The sequence below is a fragment of the Chamaea fasciata genome, unplaced genomic scaffold (assembly GCF_029207755.1).
Source record: "Chamaea fasciata isolate MVZ Bird 193981 ecotype frontalis unplaced genomic scaffold, bChaFas1.0.hap1 SCAF_7, whole genome shotgun sequence".
In the NCBI taxonomy this organism is placed as follows: Eukaryota; Metazoa; Chordata; class Aves; order Passeriformes; family Sylviidae; genus Chamaea; species Chamaea fasciata.
In genome coordinates, this window is record NW_027094092.1 from 6,060,071 (window position 1) to 6,086,565 (window position 26,495).

Sequence of the window (26,495 nt, forward strand, 5' to 3'; positions counted from 1 at the left end):
AAAATAGTATGGTGTATGACGCTCATGTCACTAACCAGACCAGAGAGAGGACACTAACATTCATTTAAACATCAGTGTTTAAGCACAGGAACAGGCATATGGCTCTCTTTTAAAAATATAGAAGAACTAACTTAAATGAAGAAATATCCTAGGAAATCATGATTATTTATCATGGAAGTGGGGCTAGCAGCCATCTGTTACATAGGCATTTCCATTCAGTTTGCAAATGGTTGGACTGGGGAAAGTGCTGACCTTCGATAACAGTGAGTCTGTATCACCTGTATCACAAGAGAATTGGAATTTGTTAAGCCATTAAAAATCAAGTGATCTGAAACAGTACCTTATGGTGACAGATTAGGACATGAATATGTTAAAATTCAAAATATTGCTAGTTCCAAAAGCCCCCTAACCCCAAGGTGCCATACATTGCAAGTCAGAATTTTAAAAACCCAAAGGAAGAGTCCTGGGTGTTCCCCCTGCCCCTTGCCACAGTCCCATGCCTCTCTCATTTTCAAGAAGCAGAATGTGGTAAGTTGGCAAGGGAGTCTCAGCTGACCTAGTAGCTGTTTTCCAAAGCTGTGGAACAATAATGCTGAAGTGTATGCCCTTATGTGTTCAATGACAAAGGTATTTATGGATATCAAGACAATAAAAGTTCCTTCAAATACCAAGAGATGGTGGATACTTTCAAGGTAATACTCCTTTTGGTATTCGTGATTTGATTTTGCTTTTTAAAATCACATCTTTGTTTTTAAAAGTCATTAGATGGCATATAGCCCACCACAGGGTACAGCATGGAATGAGACCAGAACTTTGGAAGAGATCCTTTGCTAGGGAAGTACTGAGTCTTCATCAATTACATTTTTTTAAATATTGTGTTTCTTCATACTAAGATTTTGTGCAAGTTATTGGGAAAGTTTCTTTTGAAGTACATGCTTCAGTTGAAGAAAACTTCCAAAAAGAGAACAGGTTGATTTTTCTACCTGACAGCTTTGCAATGTCTTAGAAGTATTCACAATTCACAGTACTTCTATGTACATTAAAGGTTTTTGGAGATATTCTCTCTTTGATTCAAACTACATTGTTTCCCAGTTTCTTCTTTCATATATCTGAAGCAGCACAATTTGAGGCAGCAGTCTAAAAATTCCTGAAGGACAGGACACTGCAAAGCATTGAATGATAGAAGCAAACACTTAATGTTGAAAAATCCTGCCCAGAATTGTTAACAAAATAAAGCAGCATTGTTCTTCTCTATAGAAACCATGAAAGACTCATCATGCCTTATGAATGAACACAGAGCTTTCATTAATTTTACATCTTTGTTAATATTGCTACTATTGCACCTGAATTAATTGAGCAATTAAAAGAGTTGAGTTGTCCTCACCATTGTCATCTTATTCTGTGATGCTGTGCAAAATCCTAGGTTTATATTCAGTTAACCACTATTATGCATACTAACATTTCTAATACTCTTTGAGATGCTTCAGGCACTTCATGCTTGAATGAAGGATGCAAAGTATTACTACTCCTTGTCTGAGGAAATCTATCTGTTTTAGCTGTGTCTTCATTCTAAAGCAATTGCTTAAAGAGCAATTTTTGCACATCACCAGGTGGAGAGAGGGCCCTGCTTCCAGGCTGGAGCAGCCTGTCCTTGGAGGGCTGCACCCCGTGGAAGAGTGACCCACATTGCAGCAGTTTTGGGAGGATTGTGTGCCTGTGGGAAGGACTCACCTTGCAGCAGTTTTGGGAGGACTGCTGCTTGTAAGATTGGAACCACGTTGGCGAGGTTTGCGGAGAACTGTCTCTCCTGGGAGAGACCCCATGGTCTCACAGGGGAACAAATTCTCTACCTTAACCAAGCAAAAGAAAACCTCGGTGATGAACTGACCGAAACCCCACCCCCTGTCTCCCTGTCCTGTCTGTGGGAAGAAGGGAGCGGTTGGGGAAAAATATGTTTTTAAGGGCTTATTTTACTTTTCATTATCCTGCTCTGATTTTGTTAGTAATAAATTCACTTTGTATCTCTAAGTTCAGCCTGTTTTGCCTTTGGAGCATTTTCTTCGGGTCCTTATCTCAACTCATGAACCCTGTGTTAAATTTTCTCTCCTCTGCCCAGCTGTAGCAGGGGCAGGTGGGTGAGCAGCTTTCATGGGTGCCTGGAGTTTGGCCAGTGTCAAACCACAACAAAGTTTTTTCCCTTCTCTGGCTTGAAAGAGCTGCAGTAGTAATCTTTCAGCTGGTTTGAGGTGAACTGAAGTCCAGTTGCTAGTCCAAGACCAGAGAAGTGTCATGGGAGCAGCGTCACCCCATGCCAGCCCCAAGCCTTGAGGAGCACTTGCACACTGAGACAAAAGCCTGGGCATGAAGCAGCAACAGATCATAAAACTGGAATTCAGAAATATGTTTTCTATCTGAATCAGACATCTTCCTGTTTATCTTTGATTAATTAGTAAAATCATCATAATGATTTATGATGATCATAAATCATCACAATCAAAAACATAAGACCTGCACCCTGGACTGTGAAACTCCATCTCCTATGCCTGGTTGTTCCATCGTGTAAACAGCTATGTTTGGTTTAGCCAGAGACACTACAGACATTTTTATTAACTCATAACAGCACTTGCTGAAATTGTAATAATATAAATTGAAGTTCATGTGATCTCATTTGGAAAATAGTAAGCAAGTACTACACACCAAGTATTGCCAGCAAAAAAACTGTCAAAGCTGTAATTGTAAGTAGATAGCAGCTACAGGTTATTTCATAGTAGATCTTGGTTTTCTTTTTTTTTTTTCTCTGTACATGATTGATCTTGACCATACTCTTCCTCCCAAACATATTTACAGCTTTTAGTGATAATGGCAGAGAGAAATATTTGCACATCTTCTCAAAGGCAGCATGTACAGGAATCTGCAAGTCATTGTGCCTGCAAAGTACCAGCAATACCAGATGGCACGGGTTTTCTTTAATGCTTTCCATTCCATCATCAGTCATTCCCCGCTGCATTATTAATGTATGTTGAGTCTCTTCCAAAATCCACTGAAGGGTTTGAATACATTGGGGCATTGTTTGTAGCAAAACATATTTTCACCCCAAGTATTCTCATGCCACCAACAGATAGCATACCTCCCCAGAAAGAGAAGTTCCAGCCCAGCAGAGGACTTAGTCCTTGGGACACAGTGCTGCTGGAGCACTAAGTGACAGTGGGACAGTGGCTTTGACAGGCAAAGTCCTGTGTGTTTGCAGCCACAGCAGAAGTCGGTTTGTGAGCTCAGGCCTCAAGCGGGCAAGAAGAAAACCGTGCCCTCATAAAATTATCCATGCATTCTACATGATGTGAGAGAAAGTATATAAATTTTTTGTGACATTTTCTACACAGTTAGCAACCTTGGATTTAAAAGGCTAACATGGGGTTTACATGTTACATAAACTGTTCATTGTATTCTATTCAATTCCCTTCAAGAGCTAAACACAGAGGAGTTTCTGTTTATTTGAAAAGTAGAGAGCATTTTATCAACCGTTGACATGCCTGGCCTTTGAAATATGACATCTATCAAGCCAAGTTAAGCAACACCCCAGCATGAACAATTCTTATTTATTCCATTCTGGCATTTAGGCCAGGAAAAACTTGAGGAAGACACTTTTTCAACTAGTTCCACCATTTGTTCCTTCAGGCTACTACCCCATTGACTCCAGAAACCTGAAAATAGCTGGTGACATCTGCTCAGGGCCTCTCCTGGGAAAAGGACTAGAGCAGTAGCTGAGGTGTCATTCAGTCAGCCTTTCTTACACCACTTTCATGTTTCCAAAGCAAGAGAAGAGGGAAAGCCAAAAGAACAACCTCAAGGTAGTCAAATAAAGAAACAGCCTTCAACCTAACTCCTCTTTCAAATATTGAACTCTATTTAAAAAAACAAACAAAAACCCCACACAGCAGCAAGCAGAAACACATCACAATTCACACTATATGAAGCAAATACAGAACTTAAAGGCATAGGTGCAAAAGAATAAGCTTTAACTGCCTTGTACCTGACTGGACAGGAAAAAAAAATGTTTGCATTAGTAAAAATAGTGAAAAATGCTTTTCTGATACCCAAAATATTTCCAAAGACAATTTAGTTTTCAATCAAGAAAATCAATCAAACACCACCAGAACTTCTCAAATACTTTTAAAAATTTGAAAATATCTGAGTATTGCTTCATGAGACATACTTGTACGTAGTTAAATTTAGTTGCAAAGGTATTCGTGGAATTATAGCTTTTGTATAGGAAGGCTGTTGAGCGGAAAAAAACAGAAAAAAACCCTCTTGAGTTCTCATTTGTCCAATATCAAAATGCTGGAAGCCACCATTTAGGACCATTAGATACAAGGCTGTTAAAAAAGACAAAATTTTAGTCAACACTTACTATCTACTATCTATTATAAATTAAATTGATTAATACAACACAGTCAAGGCTGGTGAGGTTCTGCAGTGCAAAGTATTGCTCTCTGGCAACAAAAGGGAGCCAGAGAAATTCCCAATGAGAAAACAATCTCTGTGATTCAAAGAACTACTGGCCAAATTGAAGACAAAAAATTTACATTAGTGGTATGATCAAATATATGTGATCAAATCTATCTAAACTGGAAGCTTTGCTTCTTGGACCACTGTCCCTCCAGCATCTTAGTTTTTGGCACCACTTTGTCTTTGCCAGTAATGTTCCTATGGGACAGCATAAGGGTCTCCAGGGACCAACTATCAAGATCCAGTGATACCAAGCTGGCCAAAAACACATTATAAAATGTATTTTCCTTAATACAGGAACTGCCTCTAGCCACTGATAGCCCATAGTCATACGTATCTGAGTGCAATAGCACAGTCAAGAGCAGATATACATGCTTCAAATAAGTATTTCCTTTTTCTCTTGTTTGCCAACATTGACAATCCCAAAGGGGAGACTCCATTACTTTTCTGCACTTTGCTTAAGCTCAGTGGAAAGTATGTGATTAATATTGCAACATTACATACCATTTTGGCAACATTCATTCCTTACATTCTCACTGTAACTTAGCACTTAAAATTCTTCTGCTAAGTGAGATCATCCAATTCATATATATTCTATTCCCCAAGTTGGCTCACATTATGTTTGTGAAGAAATTCATTTTAAACAGCAGAAGTTAAGAGTTCTTCCTGACATAATCTACATTTCTGAAACCATATTTTGCATTTAATTCTTCAGCTACCTCTAAGGCTTCAGTTTTCTCTTTATAAATACTTTCTTTTTAAATGGCATATTTGCAACAGACAAAACATTTGCATTCTGCAGCATTTCGAATTTGATTCTATTTTGAATTCTTCCTCAGATATGTGTACATTTTGGTACATATTATCCAAGTGAAGAATTAAACCTTCTCACTGCTGTATCTCCATATCATATGTGTGTTTCATAATACTGGGTTGCTAGAGGACACAAAATGAAGGACACGCATGCTGTCAGTCGTCAGGGGAAAAAAAAAAAAAAAAAAAAGATGGTTTATTTTTTACTTGGGTTTATATAGATTTTGAACAATGACCAAGGATTGGAGGATAAAGGTTGCCACCTCTCCAACCACACTTGTCAAACCAGAAGTCCATCAATTCTCCTTCCTCCTGAGAGGTATGTAAACATCAAGAACAGTTTCTAAAGCATCACTTTTCTTTACATGAAAATTTGTGAGAAACTCCACTACAAACACCAGAAGGCTGAAAAAAATCAAAGCAACATTACTGTGGTAAAAATAATATGTTACTTCCACAGGTTTTTATTTTCTATTCTTCTAGATCATACTCCTTTTGCTTGTCAGCCAGTGATGGAAAAAAAATCTAATCAGTATAATGTTTACAATTAATCCTGACATATTTGGCAGTATTAATTTCCAGTTCTATATCCAAAAAGTTAAAATTTCCATAATAATAATTATTCCCATCTGTACGGCATTCTTTAACACTTTAGATATTCCTATATCTAAGTACAAGAAAAAATTATTGTAGCTTTTCTTCATTTGATTAGCTTTGTAAGGCCTGCAACTTGTTTTGCCAGGATTTACATAATTTATATCAAGTCAAGCAAAATATATTGTACATTGTTGTGAAGCCACAAAAATTTTTGAGTTTATTTGATATTTAATTTGTTTGATAAAATCAGGACATAAATTTTGTTCAAGCTTCCTTGTGGGGTGTGATCAAAATATACCAACACCTCACATGAATAAAAATGGGCAGAACTAATGAAAAAATTACACCAACATAATGAAAATTTTAACTTCTCACAGCCAGTTGAAATTTTTGATAAACCATGACCATTGAATGTTATCCTTAACAAGGAGTGTTTCAAAAAAGTTGAAGTCATGTGAAATCTATTCAGATAATTTTTCTGAGCAGGAAGGATTTGGAGAATTTATCAAATGCAGACCCACTTCAAGTGGATTTAAGCAAGAACATAAATATGTAAGCACAGAAGTCTATAATTTTACCACGCTACACAAAATTGTGTGAATGTAGCATGTGATCATTATATATCAAGAGAGACTTCGAGTTTTAAAGAAGGAAATAAGCTAGGACTATTAATAATTTCTATGCAGCCAATACCTGCAAGTCTTTGGGCTAATATCTATGCTATCAAATAAATTCAAAATAAGGCAAAACCCTCCACACAAACCAAACAAAAGAAACAAATTTTAAAATCCTTCTGAAAAGCATTTAAGTGATAAAAATAAATCTTCCTCTGATACATGAACATTCCCGTTTTCAAGAAATTATTACAAATAGCTGTTTAAATCAAAAGATGGAGGAAAAAAACAGGGATGATTTTTAAACTTTTTGGTGTTATGAAAAAAATCAACATGAGAAAGAGTGTAGTGCAGAAGAATGGTAACTGCTTGTGCTCACATTCAGATCAGAGAAGATGATTAATTTTCAGTAGTAGTGTAGAGGAAAAAAGCAGCTAACAGAGGATATAACACAGTATATACCTACCTTGTGATTTTCCCTGAAACACTTAATGCAGCTACATCTTTAATGATAAGAACAAGATTAACCAAAATTATTCCGTTTACTAAAAACCAACAAAGAAATGTAATAATCAAAACATATAATCACTGAACATCAATGTATTTATGTTTTTTTCCCTTCAACAGATTCTTCCTTCAGGTTAAACAAGTCTTTCAGTTTGTGTACTGGAAACTGTCAGTAGTGAGAAAACAAGTAAATCTGCTTTAATCTGGAAAAGATGATTTGAATACAAGTTCTAACTCAATCCCTCTGGAATCTGACCCACCGTGTAGCAGGAATGTATTACCACAAATATTAGATTCCAAATTCTGAAAATGAAAAGACTAACCTCAATCAGGTGTAATTATGGAACTAGCCCTAAACAAGACTTTGGTGTAAGACAAATATAAAAATACTCAGTAAGAAGTGGGATTTAGAAATCAAACTTCCTGGACTGTTTAAACATTTAGCTTTAAAAAAGGGGATAGGGAAAAGAAAGAAGTAGTTAATCCTCCAGGAAGAAATCCCATTTGATCATCTTGATTTGTCATGCCATAGATAAACATGTCTATATTTTTAAAAGCAGCTATTTCTGTACAAAAATATCTCCTTCCCCTCCCTCTCCCCCAGACTGAGGTGCCTATAAAAGAGTGTTTAACACATGAGAAAAAACATGTGAATTCCCACTAGCAAAACCCAGCCATTGTAATTGTTTCCCCATTCTTTCTACAAAAGGAACTCCGCAAACAAGAATGTCTGTTAATGGAATTTCGATTGAATGAGAATACTTTCCACATAACTTCAACATGCTGAGCTTCTCAGGTCATGTATCTGCCAGCAAATTAAACAATTGTGGGCACAAGCACATGATGGCTATGATGTTGTTAACAGCGTGGAACAGAGTTATTTAAACAATCTCTGTTACGCCAAATGCCCGATGTGGCACTCCAAACAAATCCTCTGTATGATTCAGAATTGACACAGGTCAGTGGCTACTAACCATGAGTTCTAACAGCACCATGCCACCAGCATCCTCCTAGGTTGGTCCTGTAGCACTATTCCCGTAGATGCAAAAGCCCAGGAGCACCTACACACCATTTTATGTTAATTTAAGTTGAATATTGAAACAATATGAAAATCAGCCTAATGGATGAGAGCTGCTGGTTGTGTAGATTAAATTAAACTCAAAACAGACCATGTTTGTATATATTTAGAGGTTTCTTATTGACAATGCTATACAAAGCTTATATGCAACTGCAGCAGAAATCTAGAATTCATACAAATTTTTTTTTCAAGAAAATGCATTAACCCTTAGAGGGATGTGTTTCTTTTCATTCCTCATATTAAAGACGATGTGTTGAACTATAAATCACAAAATTTATTTCAAATTCTCATTAAGAAAGATGAGAATCATAGCACAGAAACAGGAATATGAACATTGGCAGCAAAAGTAATATTAGCAGGAGAAAGCATTAAAAAATGCTTAAAGTTTTCTCTTTGATAGAGACAGATTACTCAAGCTTTCTCTGGGTTCAGTTTATGGCAGGAAAAAAAAAAAAAGAAGAAGAAAGAAAGAATCCACGCAAACTAGAAGTAGCTTTAGATACTTCAATAAATGTACGAAAGCCAAAGGACTCCAAAGAAGCCACTGAACAGCAGGGACCACTAATGAACACTTGATTGATTGATTGATTGATTGATTGATTGATTTATTATTGTTGCTGTTGTTTTTGCTGTTGCTGATGTCAATATTATTTTTATTATTTCAATTTTTTTTATTATTGCATTAATACAAAAATTTATCATCTCAGAGTGAGGATATTAGATATCCTATTAGATTCTACCTGGCTTGGATATCACATAGTCCAAATTTGAAACTCAAAGATTTCAAGGAAGCACAGGCTGAGCTTTTGTTTCTTACAATACTCATACAAAGAAATGAATCAATGATTCTGTGAACACAGAGGTAAAAAAACCAAAGCACATATTACCTATTGATCAGTACAGTCACATATCCAGGTACAAATCTCCCATCATGTTAATTAAGTAGAAAGGGAGTCAGAAAGCTTATTGATAGGAGAATGCACAAAACAAATAAATTAGCCATGAAGTTATGCCTAACTATTAATTTTATGTTCTGCAGAAAGATTGCATGTTAAGACCAGAGGCTCAAATTCTCAGACCTATCATATTAACATAGTAATTTCTGGTAAAGTAAATCAAAGAGGGCTTCCAGAACCTAAAAAATCAAATTTAAAAAAAAATATGTCAACATATTTCATTATCTAAGTAAGACAATGCTAATTTATTTTTAGTGATTGATTACAGAGTCTATCAGTCACATGCACATCCCAGGCTCATTTCTTTATAGAAACTGTTGAATCATGCTTTCAGTCTTAGAGATGGGCTTCTTCACCATCAACAGACAATAGCTTTTCCACAACTCTTCAGCTTTTGTCCTAAAACGTCCACATGGAGCTGCCAAGCTCTGCCAGCCAAAATTCTGTATTCTTCTTGAGTAAATTCACTACAGTTTTATAAGTATGTTGCTTAGTGTGGGATTGTCATCTGGATTTGCTCTGAAAACAGGATTGATAACATGGAGATGTTTTCATTATTGCTGAGCAGTGCTCACACAATGCAAATGACTTTTCTGGTGCTCCCTCTGCCTCTCTTACCAGAGAGTAGGATGGGGACACACAAGGAGTTGGGAAGGCACACAGCCAGGACTGCTCACCCCAACTGACCCAGTGATATCCCATATCATATGACATCATGCTCAGTATATAAAGCAGGGGGAAGAAGAAATGGGGAACATTTGGAGTGATGGCTTCTGTCTTCTCCAAGTAATGATTACAGCTGATGGAGCCCTGCTTTCTGAGAGATGGCTGACCACCTGCCTATGGAAAGCAGGGAATGAATTCCTTTTTTTTGCTTTTCTTGCATTCACTGCTTTTGTTTTACCTATTAAACTGTCTTTATCTCAACCCTCAAATTTTCTCATTTTTGTCCTTTGGATTTTCCCCCCCATCCCATTGGTGGAGGAGTGACAAATGGCTGCATGATACTTGGTTGCCTGCAGAGGTTAAATCACAGTAATAAGAAAAAAGAAAATATTAAAAGGTTAATTTTTGCTCCAAGTCTTATTTCTAAATAAAGCAGAGACAGAAACCACCTCAATAACTTCATCTGCAGTGCAACTGTCAGACCACAATTTCTATGTTAAGAAAATACTGGAAACTCCAGTCTCAATACTGGTCATGTCTGATTTTTTGATTAGTAGAAATTTTACAAGCAATCCTTGGTTTGAATACTATGCCAAACACTTCCAATTACTCTGCCTCTTTGATTCTAGATCATGCCTAAAATTATGCCAAAGAACCTGCAGTGAGAAGGCATCTTGTAATATATCAGTACCGACTGCAAGAAGTACAAGAACTAAACCTTTAAGATATAAAGATAATCTAAAAGGAATTGAAAAATTACAAATGTTGACAGAGGGATTGTAAACTGAATACAGTGTCTCCACAATTATGTTCTTCCTCTTTTAAATGTGAAAATAGTAACAAACACAGAGCTTACTGGTAGCCCTGAAACAGCATGAAAGGGGCCAAATGGGAAAGGCTGAAGAATAAACAAGGAAGTCAAAACTTAAGGTCCAGTTATTTTTTTCTAGCCCAAGTTAGTACAAAGCCTTATAGTTTCTGTGGAAACTCATCCATGTGGCACCACAAGAAAAAGCTGCAGTCTCAAAATGAAAAACAAGTCAGAGTATTAAAAAAGTGGCATAATAAATGTTAAGGTACTGAAAGGAACTGAAAGATAAACAACTGGTTTTAAGAAAGCTACTAAAGATGCATGTTTAAAATACACTATCCTTACAAATAATTATCACTTCGAAAGTGGAAAGGAATGAGAAAACTGATTTAACCAAAAAAGTAATGTGAAGTGAAAAGTCCCAAATGAGTTGAATCCAAAAACACTGATGGCCAGGTGAGGCGGATGAGAAAAGTTACTTTTGTGCAAAGGCCAGGAAAAAAGTTAGGAATTTGAGCAGAGAGGAAGATTGTTTCAAGTGCTTTATAAAGTACTTTTCAAGTAAAACAAAAGGAAGAGGAGAATATCTTCTTGTTGTGAAGAAAAATGAGAGTAACAGACCTTGCTAAACTTTGAAAAATATGATCTATACAGAAAGAAACAAATCAACATTGGTGACAAAATGGGAAAACAAGATTATGAGTTAAATTCCGTGTGTTAGTTATTAGGGTTCTCTAGGATAATCACAGGACAATGAGCTCTAGAGAGTCTTTTTTTTCCCCCAGACTCATTTTGTACCCCTTAACCCCAGGCTGGAAGTAGGTGAAGGCTGTGATATAGGAACATCTACCTCAAGTGCCTAAACTCTGCATTTTGCGCAACTGATTTTCCTCAAGATAAGTGCCGTAACTCCTGCAACACCTCAGTGCTCACGCTAAGTTGGATCAAGTAGTAGGATATCCTAGAAGATAGAAACCTGGAAACCTGACCAACATGCTTTCCTGTTTTCTTTTCCTCTGAAATAGCGGATAGAGATCATTGCCAGAACAGGATTTCAAACAAGTGATTTTGACCTGACTCTGTATATGAATTCCTTTGGGTTATGAAGGGCAAAAATACATAACAGTCCCTCCCACACCTCCCCATTATCTGTGCTTTGCTTTTCCCAGCAAAGCAAAGGAGTTCAGAAGAAAAGCATATGGAAATCAAAATTAGAAAAGCAGGAAGGAAAAATTTATAAAAATGAAAGTAATAGGCATCACACTTAATTCTACTGTAACAAATAATATTAACAGAAAGAGAACATGCCAAAAAGCTATTGTATTATCATCCTCTGTGAATTTTGAGGATGACAATGTCTATAAATAAGTTAGGAAAAACAATTTGTATTGTTTGAGTGGCCCTCACTATTTCCTTCCTTAGGTAAGTGAAGAAGCCGGTCATATCCTGTGTGAAAATAATGTATAAACTGTGTTCTTCTAGAAATGAAGAAAAAAGATAAAACCCCCCGAGCATTGGTTACATCATTTAGTTAAATTAGTCAGAAGACAAGCCAAAATCACTCTCAAGAAGAATAAGATGTCAACATTTGGAATGAACCTCATTCAACTTATTTTGATTACCTATGAATTGAGAAGATTATGCTCTCCTCAGGTTTTTATAAAGAAAAATAAAAGGGTGTATAAACATACAGACACAGAGTTCCTTATTCCTGAATTACTCCAATTTCCATCTAGTATTGCTAGAAAGTTTAGTCAATTGAAGTGAGCAGCAACAATTGGCAACACATACTAGGTGTTCTATAGAGTCTCAAAGAGCAGGAAACCCAACCATCCTAGCAAATTCATATTCTCTATTTCCATTTTTTTTTTTTATTTTATGGGAGAAAACTTCCAGAGTGCATGGATTTTTCAAGACAGACATTTCTAAGAAACACACAGGCCAATATTATTGTACTTTGATTAATATACTTCAGAAACTGCTTTTCTGAAAGTCTGGCTTTATTAAATCCAGTCTTTATTCTGTCAGACTGGCATTGAGTTTAAAAAAAAAAAAAAATTTGTCTTGCCAAAGCTGACAGGGCAAGAACCTCTATTCATTAGTATTTTTATCTTTAAAGCTACACTAACAGAGCTTTCCTTAATCAGGATCCCGAAAGAGAAAGCATGTAGACCTTGTATGTCTCATCCTTGGACAAAAGAGAATCAGACAGTAGGAATCTAGACTGTAGCAACATGAGATTTTGATGGTTCATTTAAGTGATTCATTAGTTCCCTTTTTCAGGTTCAGCACAATGTTTTTTGGATGAAGGAAAGATTGAGTAAACTAATATTTCAAGCGTGTTTTCCTTGGATATTTTTTGAGTGCCAGAATCAAAACCTTTAGAATATAAAAGGTAACGGTGTACCAAAATAAGATGAGAAACAGCTTAAATGTGGACTGACTCAAGTTTAGTGATTTTATGAATTTCTCATATTTAGTTCTTTCTAAATGCCTAGTAGGGAAACCAAAAATCAGTTTTGACCTCCTTTTCACAGTTCCAGTGCCATGCCCACTATGACTGGCCTGTTATTCCTTATTAGATCAGGAAAAGAATGGGAGGAAAACAAATTAGGGAAAGGAACAGTTAATATACCTACCAGGAGAAGACATTGCTAATAAAAGAATTTAATTTCTAAAAGGAAGCATCAGGAAAAAAAATCGAGAAGGCGCTGTAGAAATTAGCATGCATTTCAGCACTCGGGTAGGACTGAAACAGTTCATCTTCAACATACATGATTATCTACCTTTGAATCAAATTTGTTAAACAATTTATTACCTTTCTTGCTAACAACACCTTAAAATAAGTAATATTCAACATGCCTTCTCTCTTCCCCTCCAAAGGCAGGAGCACAAAGATGAGAGAGATCTAAATGATTGCAAAAACTTTTGCATATAGAGATACATAATTCCTCAAGATACCATTCCCAATTTATTATTTTACCAGCAAAACAGCACATTTTAGGACTGAGACTAATAGGCAGCCTAACCCTTTCTCACTATGTACTTTTGGAAAAAGACACTTGTGTCTTCCAGAACCACTCAGAACTTTCTATTTATAATATTCAGCTGTCTGAATAGATAACTCCATAGAATTCTTTCTCTCCCATGATGTTCTTTCTAAATTTTACCAGACTTGTGTTTTCAGGAAGTTTTTTCTTTGTTTGCTGTTTTGGTTTTTTAAATCAGATTAACGTAGATAATATTACAATGCTGATACAAATATCACAAGGCTTTATAGTCTGCCAGAGTTCCTATATATTTTTGGTGATGTAATAATGAAACAACCCATATTTAGGGTTTCTAACACTGCAAGCAGTAACTTACATACAATGTAATAAATGACATAATTTGTTTCCTGACTGCATATTTTCTAGACACAGCCATCAGAATTTACAGTTAATTCAGTGCTCAAACATGAAATACAACTGTATTCTGCATCACCAGAGGAGAATCCTTTACTTTCCAAAGTTATTGATTCATGGTCATCAGTCCATTCTACTTAAAATGCTCGTAGGGTTCAGACTTGTTTTTTTTTTTTTAAACATGTTGTTACAATTGCATATAAACACATAACTCAAGACTTAACTTTTAAGAAACATGAAATTCCTCAATGACCTCCCCATCTACATTGAGTCATTTTGTATCTTCTAATATACTGGACACCTGCTTATCAATTTATGCTCATTATTCAAGAAAAAAGGACTTAAGCAGACAGACCCACTTCTAACATAAGATACTAGAATTTTATGATTGTATTCAGGCTTTGCAAGTGTAAGATACACTGTGCTACAGGAGAAGTGCTCAGACTTCACTCTTGGTTCCATTTTTTCACTGTTGTTACCAAGCCTGCACTCATCTGTTTTGCAAGTATTGACCTCACACTTCAAATCAAGGAAAGTTTGATCTGTGAGGTCAACATATTCTTTATATAGACATACTTCTGTTGCTACTGAGATAGTTTGGGAAATAAAATCTGTTATAAACCACTAGTATCTTTTCTTGGAGTTTGTTGAACAACCCCATTCTCCATTGAAAGTAAATAGCCTATTAAATGAAGGAAGAACACAGAAGAGAAATTATGCCTCTGGGAAAAGTTAAATTTTTATATTCAGTTAAGTTTCCATTTATCTAAGCCATGTAAGGATTGAAGTCGTGAATCCCAGGGCAGAGTTGAATGCCTGAGTATGTTAGGCCTCTCTGAATTATTCTTTAGATAAAGGCTCATATTGTGTACTATTAATGAAATTTTAGTTCAGAGGGTAGTGCCAAAGAGCAATAGATCTTCCAGTTGTAGCTCATGGTGGATCTTTAAGCTCAGTAGCAAAAAGATTGACTCTTGCCAGCACTGAAGACCAAGGGCATACTAAATAAATTTACACCCCAGTCTCTATTGCTGTATGAACTAATATTCTCTTCTTCCTCCTTTCTCTTCACCATAGAAGGTGCCCCAAAAAAACTCATCAAGTGAAAGAGCCACATGAAAGGCAAAAACAAGCAGGTGTTTTTCTAGCATTGTATCATTCTACTAAAAGTCACAGAGGCAAACCCACATGATTTCATGCATTTCTAATTTCAGGACAGTTCGAATGCTGTACTCTGACTTGGCCAATAAAGATTGTAGGTCAGGTGTTTTCAGCCTCTTCCAGACGAACAGGCGATGAAGTAGAAAAGCAAATTATCCCAAATCTGGGATAATAGGGTTTAAATCTGCACAAATATTTCCATCTGTAATACTCAGATTAGCTTTGCTGACAGTAAGAAGTCTGAAGAGCAAATAGACCAGGTCTTGGAGGAAATTCTACTCTCGCCAGTACAGCAGATAAATGGTTTTCTATATTTCTATATTAGGAACAGACTGTTTTCCATTGGTGAAGAAAAACTGCTGTGGCTGGGACACTTGCATTCAATGCTATATATTGCATTAAAAATTCTTTGCAGGGAAAGTATCTTAAAAATCAAGGTAAGCTTGATTTATTAAAGATTGCTTGACATCTCTAAAATGTCAATCCCTACCAATCCCACATTATCTGCTGTGTCTAAAGTGTCACTGCCCCATTCAAGTTTTCACCTGGGGTCCAGGTAATCCAAGAACCCTGGAAGCCAACAACAGTCTCTGATCTGTTCCTGGGGTATTCATCAGCTGATCTTGGTTACGTATTTCATTTCTTAAACCAATGTCCCACTATTTTTCTGCAAGTGATAAACCCCTTAAGTTTTCAATTAGGCTCTACATGGAAAAAAATCTGTAGGCTGTACTCAGAACTTATCAATACTTTTGTTCTTATTTTAGTGTTATTAATATGCTGTATATTTTGATGTATGTGCAGATCCCAAAAAAAATTACCACAGGATTGGTACCTGCATCAGAATTGAAAATTAAATGAATTAAAAATATGGTTAATATTTTTCTGTCCCAGCAACATTTCTTGAACATCAGAGTGTGTTTCAGGATACCAGTTTACTCAGTTTTTGTAGGTCTTATGTTTAAAAGTTAGCAACACCTCTGTAGTACATGGAAAGCTTTTCTTAAGTGAAATCTCTCTATATTGAATTCTCTGCTTTACATACCAAGAGAATTTTATGACAAGCACTGCATAATAAATTCTACACAATAAGCCTCTCAAAAGAAACAATACTGTGAACAGCAAAGTGGATAGAAGAACAAGGAAGTGTTCTTTGTTATGGCTTTTCTGTAGGTTAACACTGAGTACCTAATGTTTTCATAGCTTACATACCTTTTCCAATCATTTGTTGCTGATACGAACAATTTTATGTGACTCCTTAAAAAAATCTTTTTAAAAAAACCACTTGAAAATCTTAAGTTCATTGACACTAAATATAAGGTTCCCAAGGCTGCAGCTGTGGAATTGGAATCCCCTGGGGCAGAGAAGCCAACATTAGCAAACCTCAGGGCAGCACCCAGGTGTAGGATGTTGATTTCCCTGGACATTTTCATATTGCCATTTGGAAAAAATCCAAGCAAACAAACCAAACCGACCCAAACCTAAATTCTAAGAGAGAAAATTCTGTTAATTACCACAGCTTGAAATTTTCCTCTGCCTGACAAACAGCATTGTCGGTAAATAGTCTACTCGAAGAAATAGGGCCCGTCATTGTATTATAACCAAGAGTTGTTTATTTTTATCAATAGCCATGGCTGAGCAAGTAGAAGTTCCTTTTAGGAAAAGACATGTGAAAGGCAAATAGGACTTGTTTACACTTCTCCATTCAGACTTCAACCAACACAGCATAACACTAGAAACAACAAAGGGCTTGCCAAAAGACTGCTAAAATAAATATATCAAGGAAAATTTTAGAAGGTAAAAAAAAAATAGATGGCATTTCCTTTAAGTGATCATTTATAACACCCCAAAATGCTAAGACAATACATCAGTATTTGATTCTGCTCAAGATGCAAAAATATAAACCAAGAAAATCTCCAAACTGTGACAAAACATTTGTCAGAGATGTTTGTTAGCACTGTTTCTGTTTCAGGAACATTAAATAGTGTTTGCAACAAATACTTGCAAGACAAAATCTTTCTTAAAAGAAAATAATAATTTTTTCTGAATGAAAGAATCAAACAAGGAAGTGTGGGTTTTTTATTATCTCCTTTGTGCAGAATTCTGAGCAATAGTATGTTGCTTATGCTGGAAGTTCACGTAATTCTTTACCAACAAAATAGGCTAAAGAGGTTCATTTGTCATTTAAGGAAAATAGCTCAGCAAATCACCTAGCACATGCACAAGTTCCTTAGTGACACTTCTTTGGGGTAGGAGAGGTATTTTAAAAATTATGTAATAGGATCCCAGGAGAACAGACAGACACCTAATTCCTGACCTTACAAACCCTGATGACATATGAGAGAAAATTTCAGAAGTGCATCGACTACGCAAATTCTGTTTTACAAACGTTACTGAAGGCTTTAGAGAACTTAGAAAAATTGTATTAGGGAAAGCACAGGCCATCTTCTTTTCTTGCTAAAGAATGATCCCAACAATTCAACCATTTTAAAGTGTAAGAACTGAATTTATAACTAGAAAATGTTCCAAACATTTGTCAAAAAGTTTAAAATATTACCATTTTATTCACATATTCAGCTACTTCAGCCAATCTGAAATATGCAGACTTCCACTGCACTTCAGTTGTCCTATCACAGGATATAGAGTGTCAATTACATTCAGATATTGTCCACTTGCCAAGTCTGTGTTTTGTTCTGGGCAAGTGAAAACATGACAAAAATCAAATTATTCTTTGGGAGTGGTGAAAGTCTTAATACGTATGTAATCCAAAAGATAAAGGAGTAGCCATTCTCAGAAGGTATTTCCTAGGGGAAGAACTATCCAATGCTTAAGAAGACTTGTAGGGATTAACTGAGATTCCATTAATTAACTTCAGATGTGTCTCCTTGGTTCTATTAGACAATCCATGGCAGCTACAGTCTGAATTTTTCATGACTATGAATTTTTTTGAAAAATTCAAGTTTCACAATGCTCACAAAAATCTACATTTTTGTGGACCTATTCTACCTATACATGACACCTGCCCAATATAAAAACAAGCAATTTGCATTTCCCTCTTTACATATGACAAAAACCCAGAAAAAAAACAGTCAAGGAGTCACAGTGATAGGCACTAGAGAGCACAGCTTATAGACACACTTTGCAAAGTCTCCTATCACAGCAGCTCGGGCTGCTCTAACTTATACAAAAACTACATGATCTCCTATGCAAAGCTCATCTTCCTGTAATACTAAGGCAAAAAGCTCCTGGATTACCCCTGCGATATGCTAGAGGGTTCAGGAGACACAGATTCTTTTCAAATAATCATTTCTTTCTACCCTTTAGCTGAACTAAAAATTAATTTCTATAACGCTGGCAGAATAGCAACAATTCCTATGTTTTTCCTTGTTGAGTCTTAAGAGTTTATCTGCCACATGTTACATGAGTAAGTAGACACAGATTTGAGGGAAAAAGTTATATCAATGCATGCTTACCAGCTGGTGCAGAAGATGAGCAGTGAAGTTGAAAACCATGATAATCAGCGCAGGATTGACTGAATTTGCCTTGCTTAAAATCTGGCTTGGAATCCCTTTTGCTCTCAATCTCATCTGATGAAATCTTATCCAGTTCAATTATAGCAGCTGACATTTTGATAGTTTCAGTAGGCATCAAATTAAAAACAAAATCCAAATAAAAGGAGAAGCTAGTTTTAGTTCAGCTTGCCCAAACTTGTAGTCCAAAAATAACTTCCTATCACAAAGAAAAAACAAAAAAACAGACTGCAACAGTGCAGAACATTCAGAGGTTTGTTTGGTTGGTTTTGGTGGTGGTTTTTGTTGCTTTTGTTGTTGTTGTTGTTGTTGTTTGGGGTTTTTTTTTTGTTGTTGGGGTTGGTTTTTTTTTGGTTGCTTGTTTGGGGTTTTTTTGTTAAATCAGTCACAGAGACACTGTTTCCATGAAGCTGTTCTTCCAGCTCTGGAGCATCTGCTAAATATTGCAACTTGTCTTTAAAATAGGAAGCTACTACTTTAAAAAGCTCTTCTGTTCTTGCAGTGACAACCACATTATGACATTTCTAAATAGCTGCCAGGAAAATAGCAAGGATAAGCAGAGACATTTGTATGCCTGCTAAGTTGTGAACTTCCTAACTTTAAGAGTCTAACTCACACTTTGTTCCCCAGCTGGGAGGGGCTAAGACCAATGGGACCGAGTGCATCCCAACCCATCCTGGCATCTGTGCCTTGTTACTTGTGCCACAGTTGTGTTTCCTTAGTGTACACTCAAGTCGTTGTATGGGATGTGTGTAGGAGAATAAATTACCAAAAGCTATCTAATTCATTGAAAGTGAGTAAGAAATGCTTCACAGTTTCACTGCTTATTATTTTAGAGTCTTGAGTATTAAAATGTGTCTTTCTAAGAAAATATTAAGCAAGAGTAATATTAAGGAAAGTGGTTTAATCTTTCAAGCTTTTAAAATATTGTTTTTGTTTCCTTAAATGCAAATCAACGGAACTCAAGAGATGAAAATGATCCATCTCTTTCTAACCTGTGCCAGCAGACCTCTGAGCACTCCAAACAGTGCTGAAGGAGTCACCCTCTTGGAGATGCTTGGAAGATTGCAGAGCAGCCAGGCAGGGGCAAGGAGATGCTCCAGGGGAAGGAACGCTGCATTAAGAGGCTTGGAAGTACACTGCCAACTCTTAAATCCCTTAAGAATAGCAGGGGACATAAAGCATGAATTAGTTATTAAAACAGGCCCTATGAGAAAAATTGCCAAACCTGAGCTACAGAAAAGGTGATGTACAATTCGCCAGCTATTAGTTTGCTATCCCTTTCTTATTTTCTCTTTGCACAGTGAGAAAGAGAAGAAAATAATTCAAAGGAAAACAAAAGATCTATGCAGTCATGCAGATTTTACTAAACATTCCCTTGTCCTGCAAAAGCAGGACAGATCCAAAATCCTAAACTCAACCAGAAAAATGTTGAAACGTCAGGTTTAAACATGTCAGGTTTGAAACTGAGCTGCTGATGGTGGTATCCTCAATAATCTCAATGCAAGCAGGGAGCTGGTGGAGGTTCCATGTGCTTGCAGTGGAAACATATCCTCAAACGGGACCCAGTTATATTTTAAAAGAAATAAATAGATCAATTTACCAGTGGGAAATTGCTTTAAATATTTAGGTTAAGGGAATTTCTATGCGATAATATCTAGATGGGATATGATTGCAGATAGGAACCCAACTGAGGAAAAAAGGCTAATACTAATAAGTAGAGAAACAGGGAAATGGGATTGTAAATATCCATCAGAGGGGAAGCTTTCCAAGGAGACCAGAAATATGTGACAGTTTTGCTTTCATTTCACTTCAATTAATGCACATCAGGGACAGGAAAAGCTTGACGCAAGTGTCACAACACTGAACAAAACTTTATAAGGGGTTATATAACAGGAAAAAAACAAACAAATGTGGGTTTTGGAAGGCAAACCCAGCACGGCTTACATCAAGAAAGGGAAAAGGCAAAAATATCTGAAAAGAAAAATGCATCTTTTTTTTAAATAGCCTTCTATTCCAGTTCCTCTTAAAAATGGAAATTCTACTTATGTCATTTATGCTGGCTGAAGCAATCTTACTTTGTCTTCTGAAAGAAACTTCCCCAAATGAAAATGGTAGCTGCTAAACTTTTCAGACATTTTACAGGAGACAAGAGCTCTATCAATTTACATTAAAAAAGAAATAAAAATTCATAGCTTAAATTGTACTTGTACTTTTGCTTCTAAAAATTTAAAACATGTATTTTACACAGAGGTGCTACATAAATGAGTCCAGTGTAGTGTAACTTGTAAAAAAAAGAAGCAGCTTAATTCTCTAAAGGTAGAACACCACAAATGCCCAGAGAGTGGATAATTTCTTCAATATTCAGTGTCCCAAGAATTTTTTCTTAGCTTTTTCTGGGTTCTTGTAACTTTTCAGGGATATGCAAGCAATTTTACTTCCTGTACAAACCCTTATCTGAAGGGTTAATGTTTCTCCAGTTACATTAATGTCTATGCGATTTAATTTTTTTTTCTCTCATTACTGTGCTGCTGTTAAGTTTCCCATGTAACTCTGAACATGTTAATCAATTAAGAGCATGTTACATCTCAGCAGTCTGTGACTGCATTACACCCAAGTCACTCAAACCTCGGGCTAAACCAAGGTTGTTTTGCTCTGGGTAGGTGCAAAGGAGAAAATTCCACTCAGATAAGAGGTAAAAAACTACACAAAGGTTTATGTCGCTATAGGACACGAAAAGAACGACATGCACACAGTTAAGTTGTCAGGGCAAAAAGAAGGAAGTTTATTTTTTTTACTTTGACTTATATAGATTTTGGACAATGACCACAGATTGGAGGATGAGGTTGTCACCTCTCCAATCCCACTAGTCAAACTAGAAGTTCATCAATTGTCTCTCCTCAAGAGAGGAATGATAGACAATCTCTTTGTTTACATGAAAATTTGTGAAAAACTCTACTACAAATATGCAAACATTAGAAGGCTGAAAAAGATCAGGGCGACAGGTTTACACAAAGGTTTATAAAAAATTAAGGAACACTGTCAAAAGACTAAATACAACATTACATCACTGATCACAGCATAGACTTCTGCCCATTGAGCACAGAAAACCTTTAAACTCATTTGATGTTTTATTCCATGAGAGGAGAGTTAGAAAAAGTAAAAAGGAAGAAAAACAGAAAGGCAGGAAAGATACAGAAAAACAGACAGACACAAATCTTGGGTTCCAGTGATGAAAGGCTCTAAGATGAAAGCGGGTTTAAAGGACAATGTGTTTGCCTTGTGGCTAGGCTTCTTAAAGCCCACCCTGGGACTTCTTTCCAAGTGGGACTTCTGGTCTCCTGGCCACTCAGGAGTGGGTTAGGTGACACTGGGGAGCTGCCTCCAGCGAGCCATGACTGACAGACACTGTGGTTCTGGGAGGCATGGGGCTGGGCACTACCTCGCCAGAGCAAGGCCCGACCCACCCCAAGCTCCAAGGGTGTTTTAAAACAGATCACTTCTTCCAGTCTCTGGCAGACTGTTTCTTAATTTGCACAGGGCTTTTTCTCTTCGATTCTACACATTTGTGCACACAACAATAGAGAGGGTACTGTTCCTTTGGCAATCTAGATAGTGCCCAAAGAGTTCTATTCTCTATACACACTATGCAGCATATGCAAACCCTGTGAAATATCAAACAATTCTACTGCAGGGTAAGAGACATTCTTAAATGGAGAAGATGATTAGGTATTGTCAAGAACAATTACTTTAAATTTATTTTTAGTTCCATGTCTGTGGAACTCAATTTCCTTGTGGTGATATAAAAACAATGCATTTTGTTAGTGGTCAGTAGAAGACCTGAAAGACAGCACATGACTATAGATCTTTCTCTCACACTAAAGCAAACCAGAGGTTCAGGAACCAACACTACTCATCCACTTTCATCTTGCACAGCTAATCTAGTCTGGGAGCAGGTGAAGCCCCATTTCCTCTGGCATATTTGCTTTTCTTTCTATGCCCTCTTTCCTCTCCTCAAATTGATGTCAAAAACTTACTTGGGTTAAATTCTTTTTTATTTGTCGAGTAATTTTCAGTTGTTCTGTTTCTTCCTCCCTGCACTGTCCAAGACTTGTCACTTTAGGCAATTAAAAAATATTAGTTTTACAAATATAGATCTCAATATACCTCATATAAATAGAATATAAAAGTATTTTAAGTATCATGGAAACAGAAGTCATTTTCAGGACTTTATTTCCATACTTAAAGGCACATATACAAATACTTCACCAAACCAAAAGCACTAGAACACGCTATTCGTCCAAATTCTGTCTAAGCTGCTTTACTTTTATAAGGTTGCTCTATAAACAATAATGATATTTAATAAATCTGGTCATTAGACACATGTGTACATTGTTTTCTTATTCTTCAGTTGTATCATGCTTCTAAATATCTGCCACATTTTCAAATAATACGGCTGACCCTGCAAAATTTCAATAGTTGCATGTTGTGAAGTGTAACTCAACATTTATTTGCCACTGGCAATGTTTTTCAGAGATAAGTAATTGTAAATATTCTAAGCCATTCAACTTTTATTATACCAAACCAAGTTACTTAATTTAATTTATAATTTAATTTGTAGAGTTCAGTCATTGTAACTACTTTTTTCTCAAAATAAAAAAAAAATAACATAATGTCAAAATTATTTTTCCAGCTTGCATGAAAAAGTAGAATCTTGTTTTCAGTTTTGTTTTTTGAGGTGTTTTTGTGGGGCTTGCTCACTTATTACAAGGGAACTGACTGTTTATACTTCCAAGCAAGAAGTGTTAATATTACATTCATTTTGACCAACACATCAGAGTTCAGGAATTGGTGTAATGGAAGGGGCAAGATTCATGACTACTTTGCTTGGACAGAGTTCTGTTCATTCACAATGATTGCTCTAAAATACTATAGCCTTAATGGTGAATGGATGCGACATGCTGATCCTCTCTTGTCATAACCATGTTCAGGAATAAGACAGACATTCATGGAGCTCATCAACAAAGGCATGTCTTAATATTTCTCTAGCACACCTTGTTTCTTCCTTCCTGAGACCATGCAAGCAGATCTAGCTCCTACCACTGAGCGCATTGAAGCCTCAGCTCTTTTTCTGGTTTACCTTAATCAAGTTTGTCCTCACTGCTAAGGCCTTGCTGAATTTGTGTGTTGAAAAATATGATGAGTTATGAATAACTGTTGTATGAGAAGTGAGAAATTCCATATTTACTTCCTCCCCTGTGCCGGATATGTATACATAGGAAGATACAGCTTTTTTGAGCAGATGCTCTGTGACAAAATCTATAGGCTGTTACTCATACTCTGTTGGAGCATTTCTTGAGCAAACCTTGTTCCTAGTTTATGCATCCATCATTCTCATCAACACACAAACAATAATGACACCCCACATCACGGGTCAGATACCCTTTCTGGACAGCACTCTGCAGAAGAGAAAAGAAAGAGTTGACACAAAATCCCTTTGCCCAGTGGTCTCCTTCCCAGAGTTCTTGCTAAGAACTCCAAGAGAAACAGAAAAGTGAATGAATATAGGTAAGGAAGGCACAAAAATAGTTGTCTTAATACTCACTGAAGAACCTGTGTAACTCAGTGTGACCCTAAGCAGCCATTATGAAGAATGTGCAAGTAGGTTCCTGTGGTGTTGTATTCCCCCACACACACACTCCTTTCCAGGCTGCAGTGTGATGTGAGGAAAGCTTGTTAGGCCTTCTTCTTGAAAACACCACCTAGCTCAGCTCTTTCTGAGTTTATCAAAACACTGTCTGCTCCCAGGAACTCCTAACAAGCTTCTGTTTTTCTCATGACCAGCTTTGGAAAATGCTTCTCTGGCCTGAATGGAATAACATTCACACATCTCACACTTTCAAACAAAGTGCCAACCCAAACTGTGGCGAGGATGTTACAACCAAAGCCCACTCTCTTGCCACCTTTTAATGGCAATCCAAGATGAGTTCTCCTGGACCGCAGCAGGCCTGCAGCCAGCAATGTCCTTCTGAGTGGGACACCTCTGAGAGCCAGCAAACCCTCAGGTTTGCTATACCTGGAGGATCCCTGAAACACGATGTGTCCTGGTCTGGTACTCTCACTCCTCAAGGCCTGATTCTTCACCCATCAGGAGATGCAAAAGCATCTGAAGTGAGTATTTTCACTGACCTCTGAGGGAGATTTTTCCACAGGCACTTTATCTTGCACTGACTGTGTCTGTCTGTCTGCATACCCTTTGGGCATATACTACAACAAATCTGGAAGTTAGGTAAAGTTATAACTTAGGCTAAATGCTGTTAAGTGTTATTTCTCTGTTATATTGTAAAGGTTAAGCTATAAATTAAGGTATAAGTTAAGTTAAAGTACTGTTAAGTCTAAGTGTTGTTAAGCTTTATGCCACATTCCTTTTCATCCTTGTTTACACTGTCTTTATACACACACACACACACACACACACACACTCCTAGGTAGTTTTAAACTAATTTCTGTTCTGATTGCCTGGATTTTGTTTGGTTTTGTTGTTACTTGCTTTCCCTGTAAATATCCCCCCACAGCCCCCTCCGGGACTAGCTCTTGAGAGGCTTTGGAGGGATATCTCAGAGGGACAGGACAAAAGATTCCAAAGGAGGCTCTTACCCCAGGATTATTCCAAGGCGTTTATTCTTGAAGGGTTCCAGGGGGCAAGAGAAAGAACAAGGAAGTACAGGGGTCTTATCTAGTCTCTCACTCAGGGAGGATGGCTGGCACTCAGCCAATTAGGTCAAGAAAGGAAGGAAAGGTCAAACCATATGGTTACAGACATTAGGGGTCTTGGGGGGAAAAACCATTCCCCAGAGAAATACAACACTTCCCTTGTCATGCCTTAGTTGTCCTTTGTAAGTGGAGTGAATCTGGCCAACTAATCTGTTGTGCTTTGTCATTTAATACTAAATCTGACTTTTGCTCATACCCTTGTTGGTGATTTTTTGGGTGATCTCAAGTACACCCATTTGGGACAGTTCCCCACACCATATACAGGATTTCATTTGCTGCAAAGGTTATGCAATAATTTTTCTAGGGTTCTTTCTTCATAAGAGATAACACAAAGCAGCACTTACTGGTTGGCTATTAAGATCAGGATTTTCCTGAACACCCAGCTACACTGTAGGGCTTCGATTGTTAAATGCTTTGTTACTCAGCAAAAGAGTGACATTTTCAGAAAAAGGTATTTCCTCTTCTCACAGAGAAATCTAACCATCATGTTGATTTACTTTATTCTCCAAGACTAATTAACCTTTCTAAATTTATATACACTATCTAAATAATCAATTACCAACTTAAAATGCAGACTTCCTTGTTCCACAATAAGACAGTGGGTACTCTAAAACAAAATCTAAGGTGCATGCGAGCATCTGTAATTTCAAAAACATGAATATTATTCTGCAAGAAAGAAGTAAGAAATCTTATTGAACCCAACCTCAATGTATAGAGAACTAATTTGATTTACATATAAGAAATCAGCAATTCCTCTTGTACCAAATAGAAAAAGAGACTATAAAGATATTATGATGTTAAAAACCAAGATAGTTCTTAAAATATTTCTCCTTTAGCAGACTTTTTGATGATCCTATTTTATTAATTGAAGAGTTAACAATTTGGATTCTGACAGAAGCAGTTAATCATATTACATAAAGAGGTAGGAAAGAAAACACTGTCTATCTTCTATAAGTAATCCAGGAACAGTCTGCTGAATCAATGTAGGCACTACAGGAATGTGATTATTTTACTACATAATCTCCATCATTTTTAAGCTGGTAGAAAAGTGACGTAATTTTGGCTACATTCTGATGAA

At 36.7% G+C, this 26,495-nt stretch overlaps 1 protein-coding gene across 1 annotated transcript in view; it reads right to left on the reverse strand.

The window, feature by feature from the left end:
- Positions 1–18,818, reverse strand: part of ANO3 (anoctamin 3) — a 171,257-nt gene extending 152,439 nt beyond the window's left edge. The window contains exon 1 of the mRNA XM_066187291.1: positions 18,587–18,818. Coding sequence (XP_066043388.1) covers positions 18,587–18,761 — 175 coding nt within the window. The 5' untranslated portion in view covers positions 18,762–18,818. The remainder of the gene's footprint in view (positions 1–18,586) is intronic.
- Positions 18,819–26,495: the final 7,677 nt, after the last annotated feature.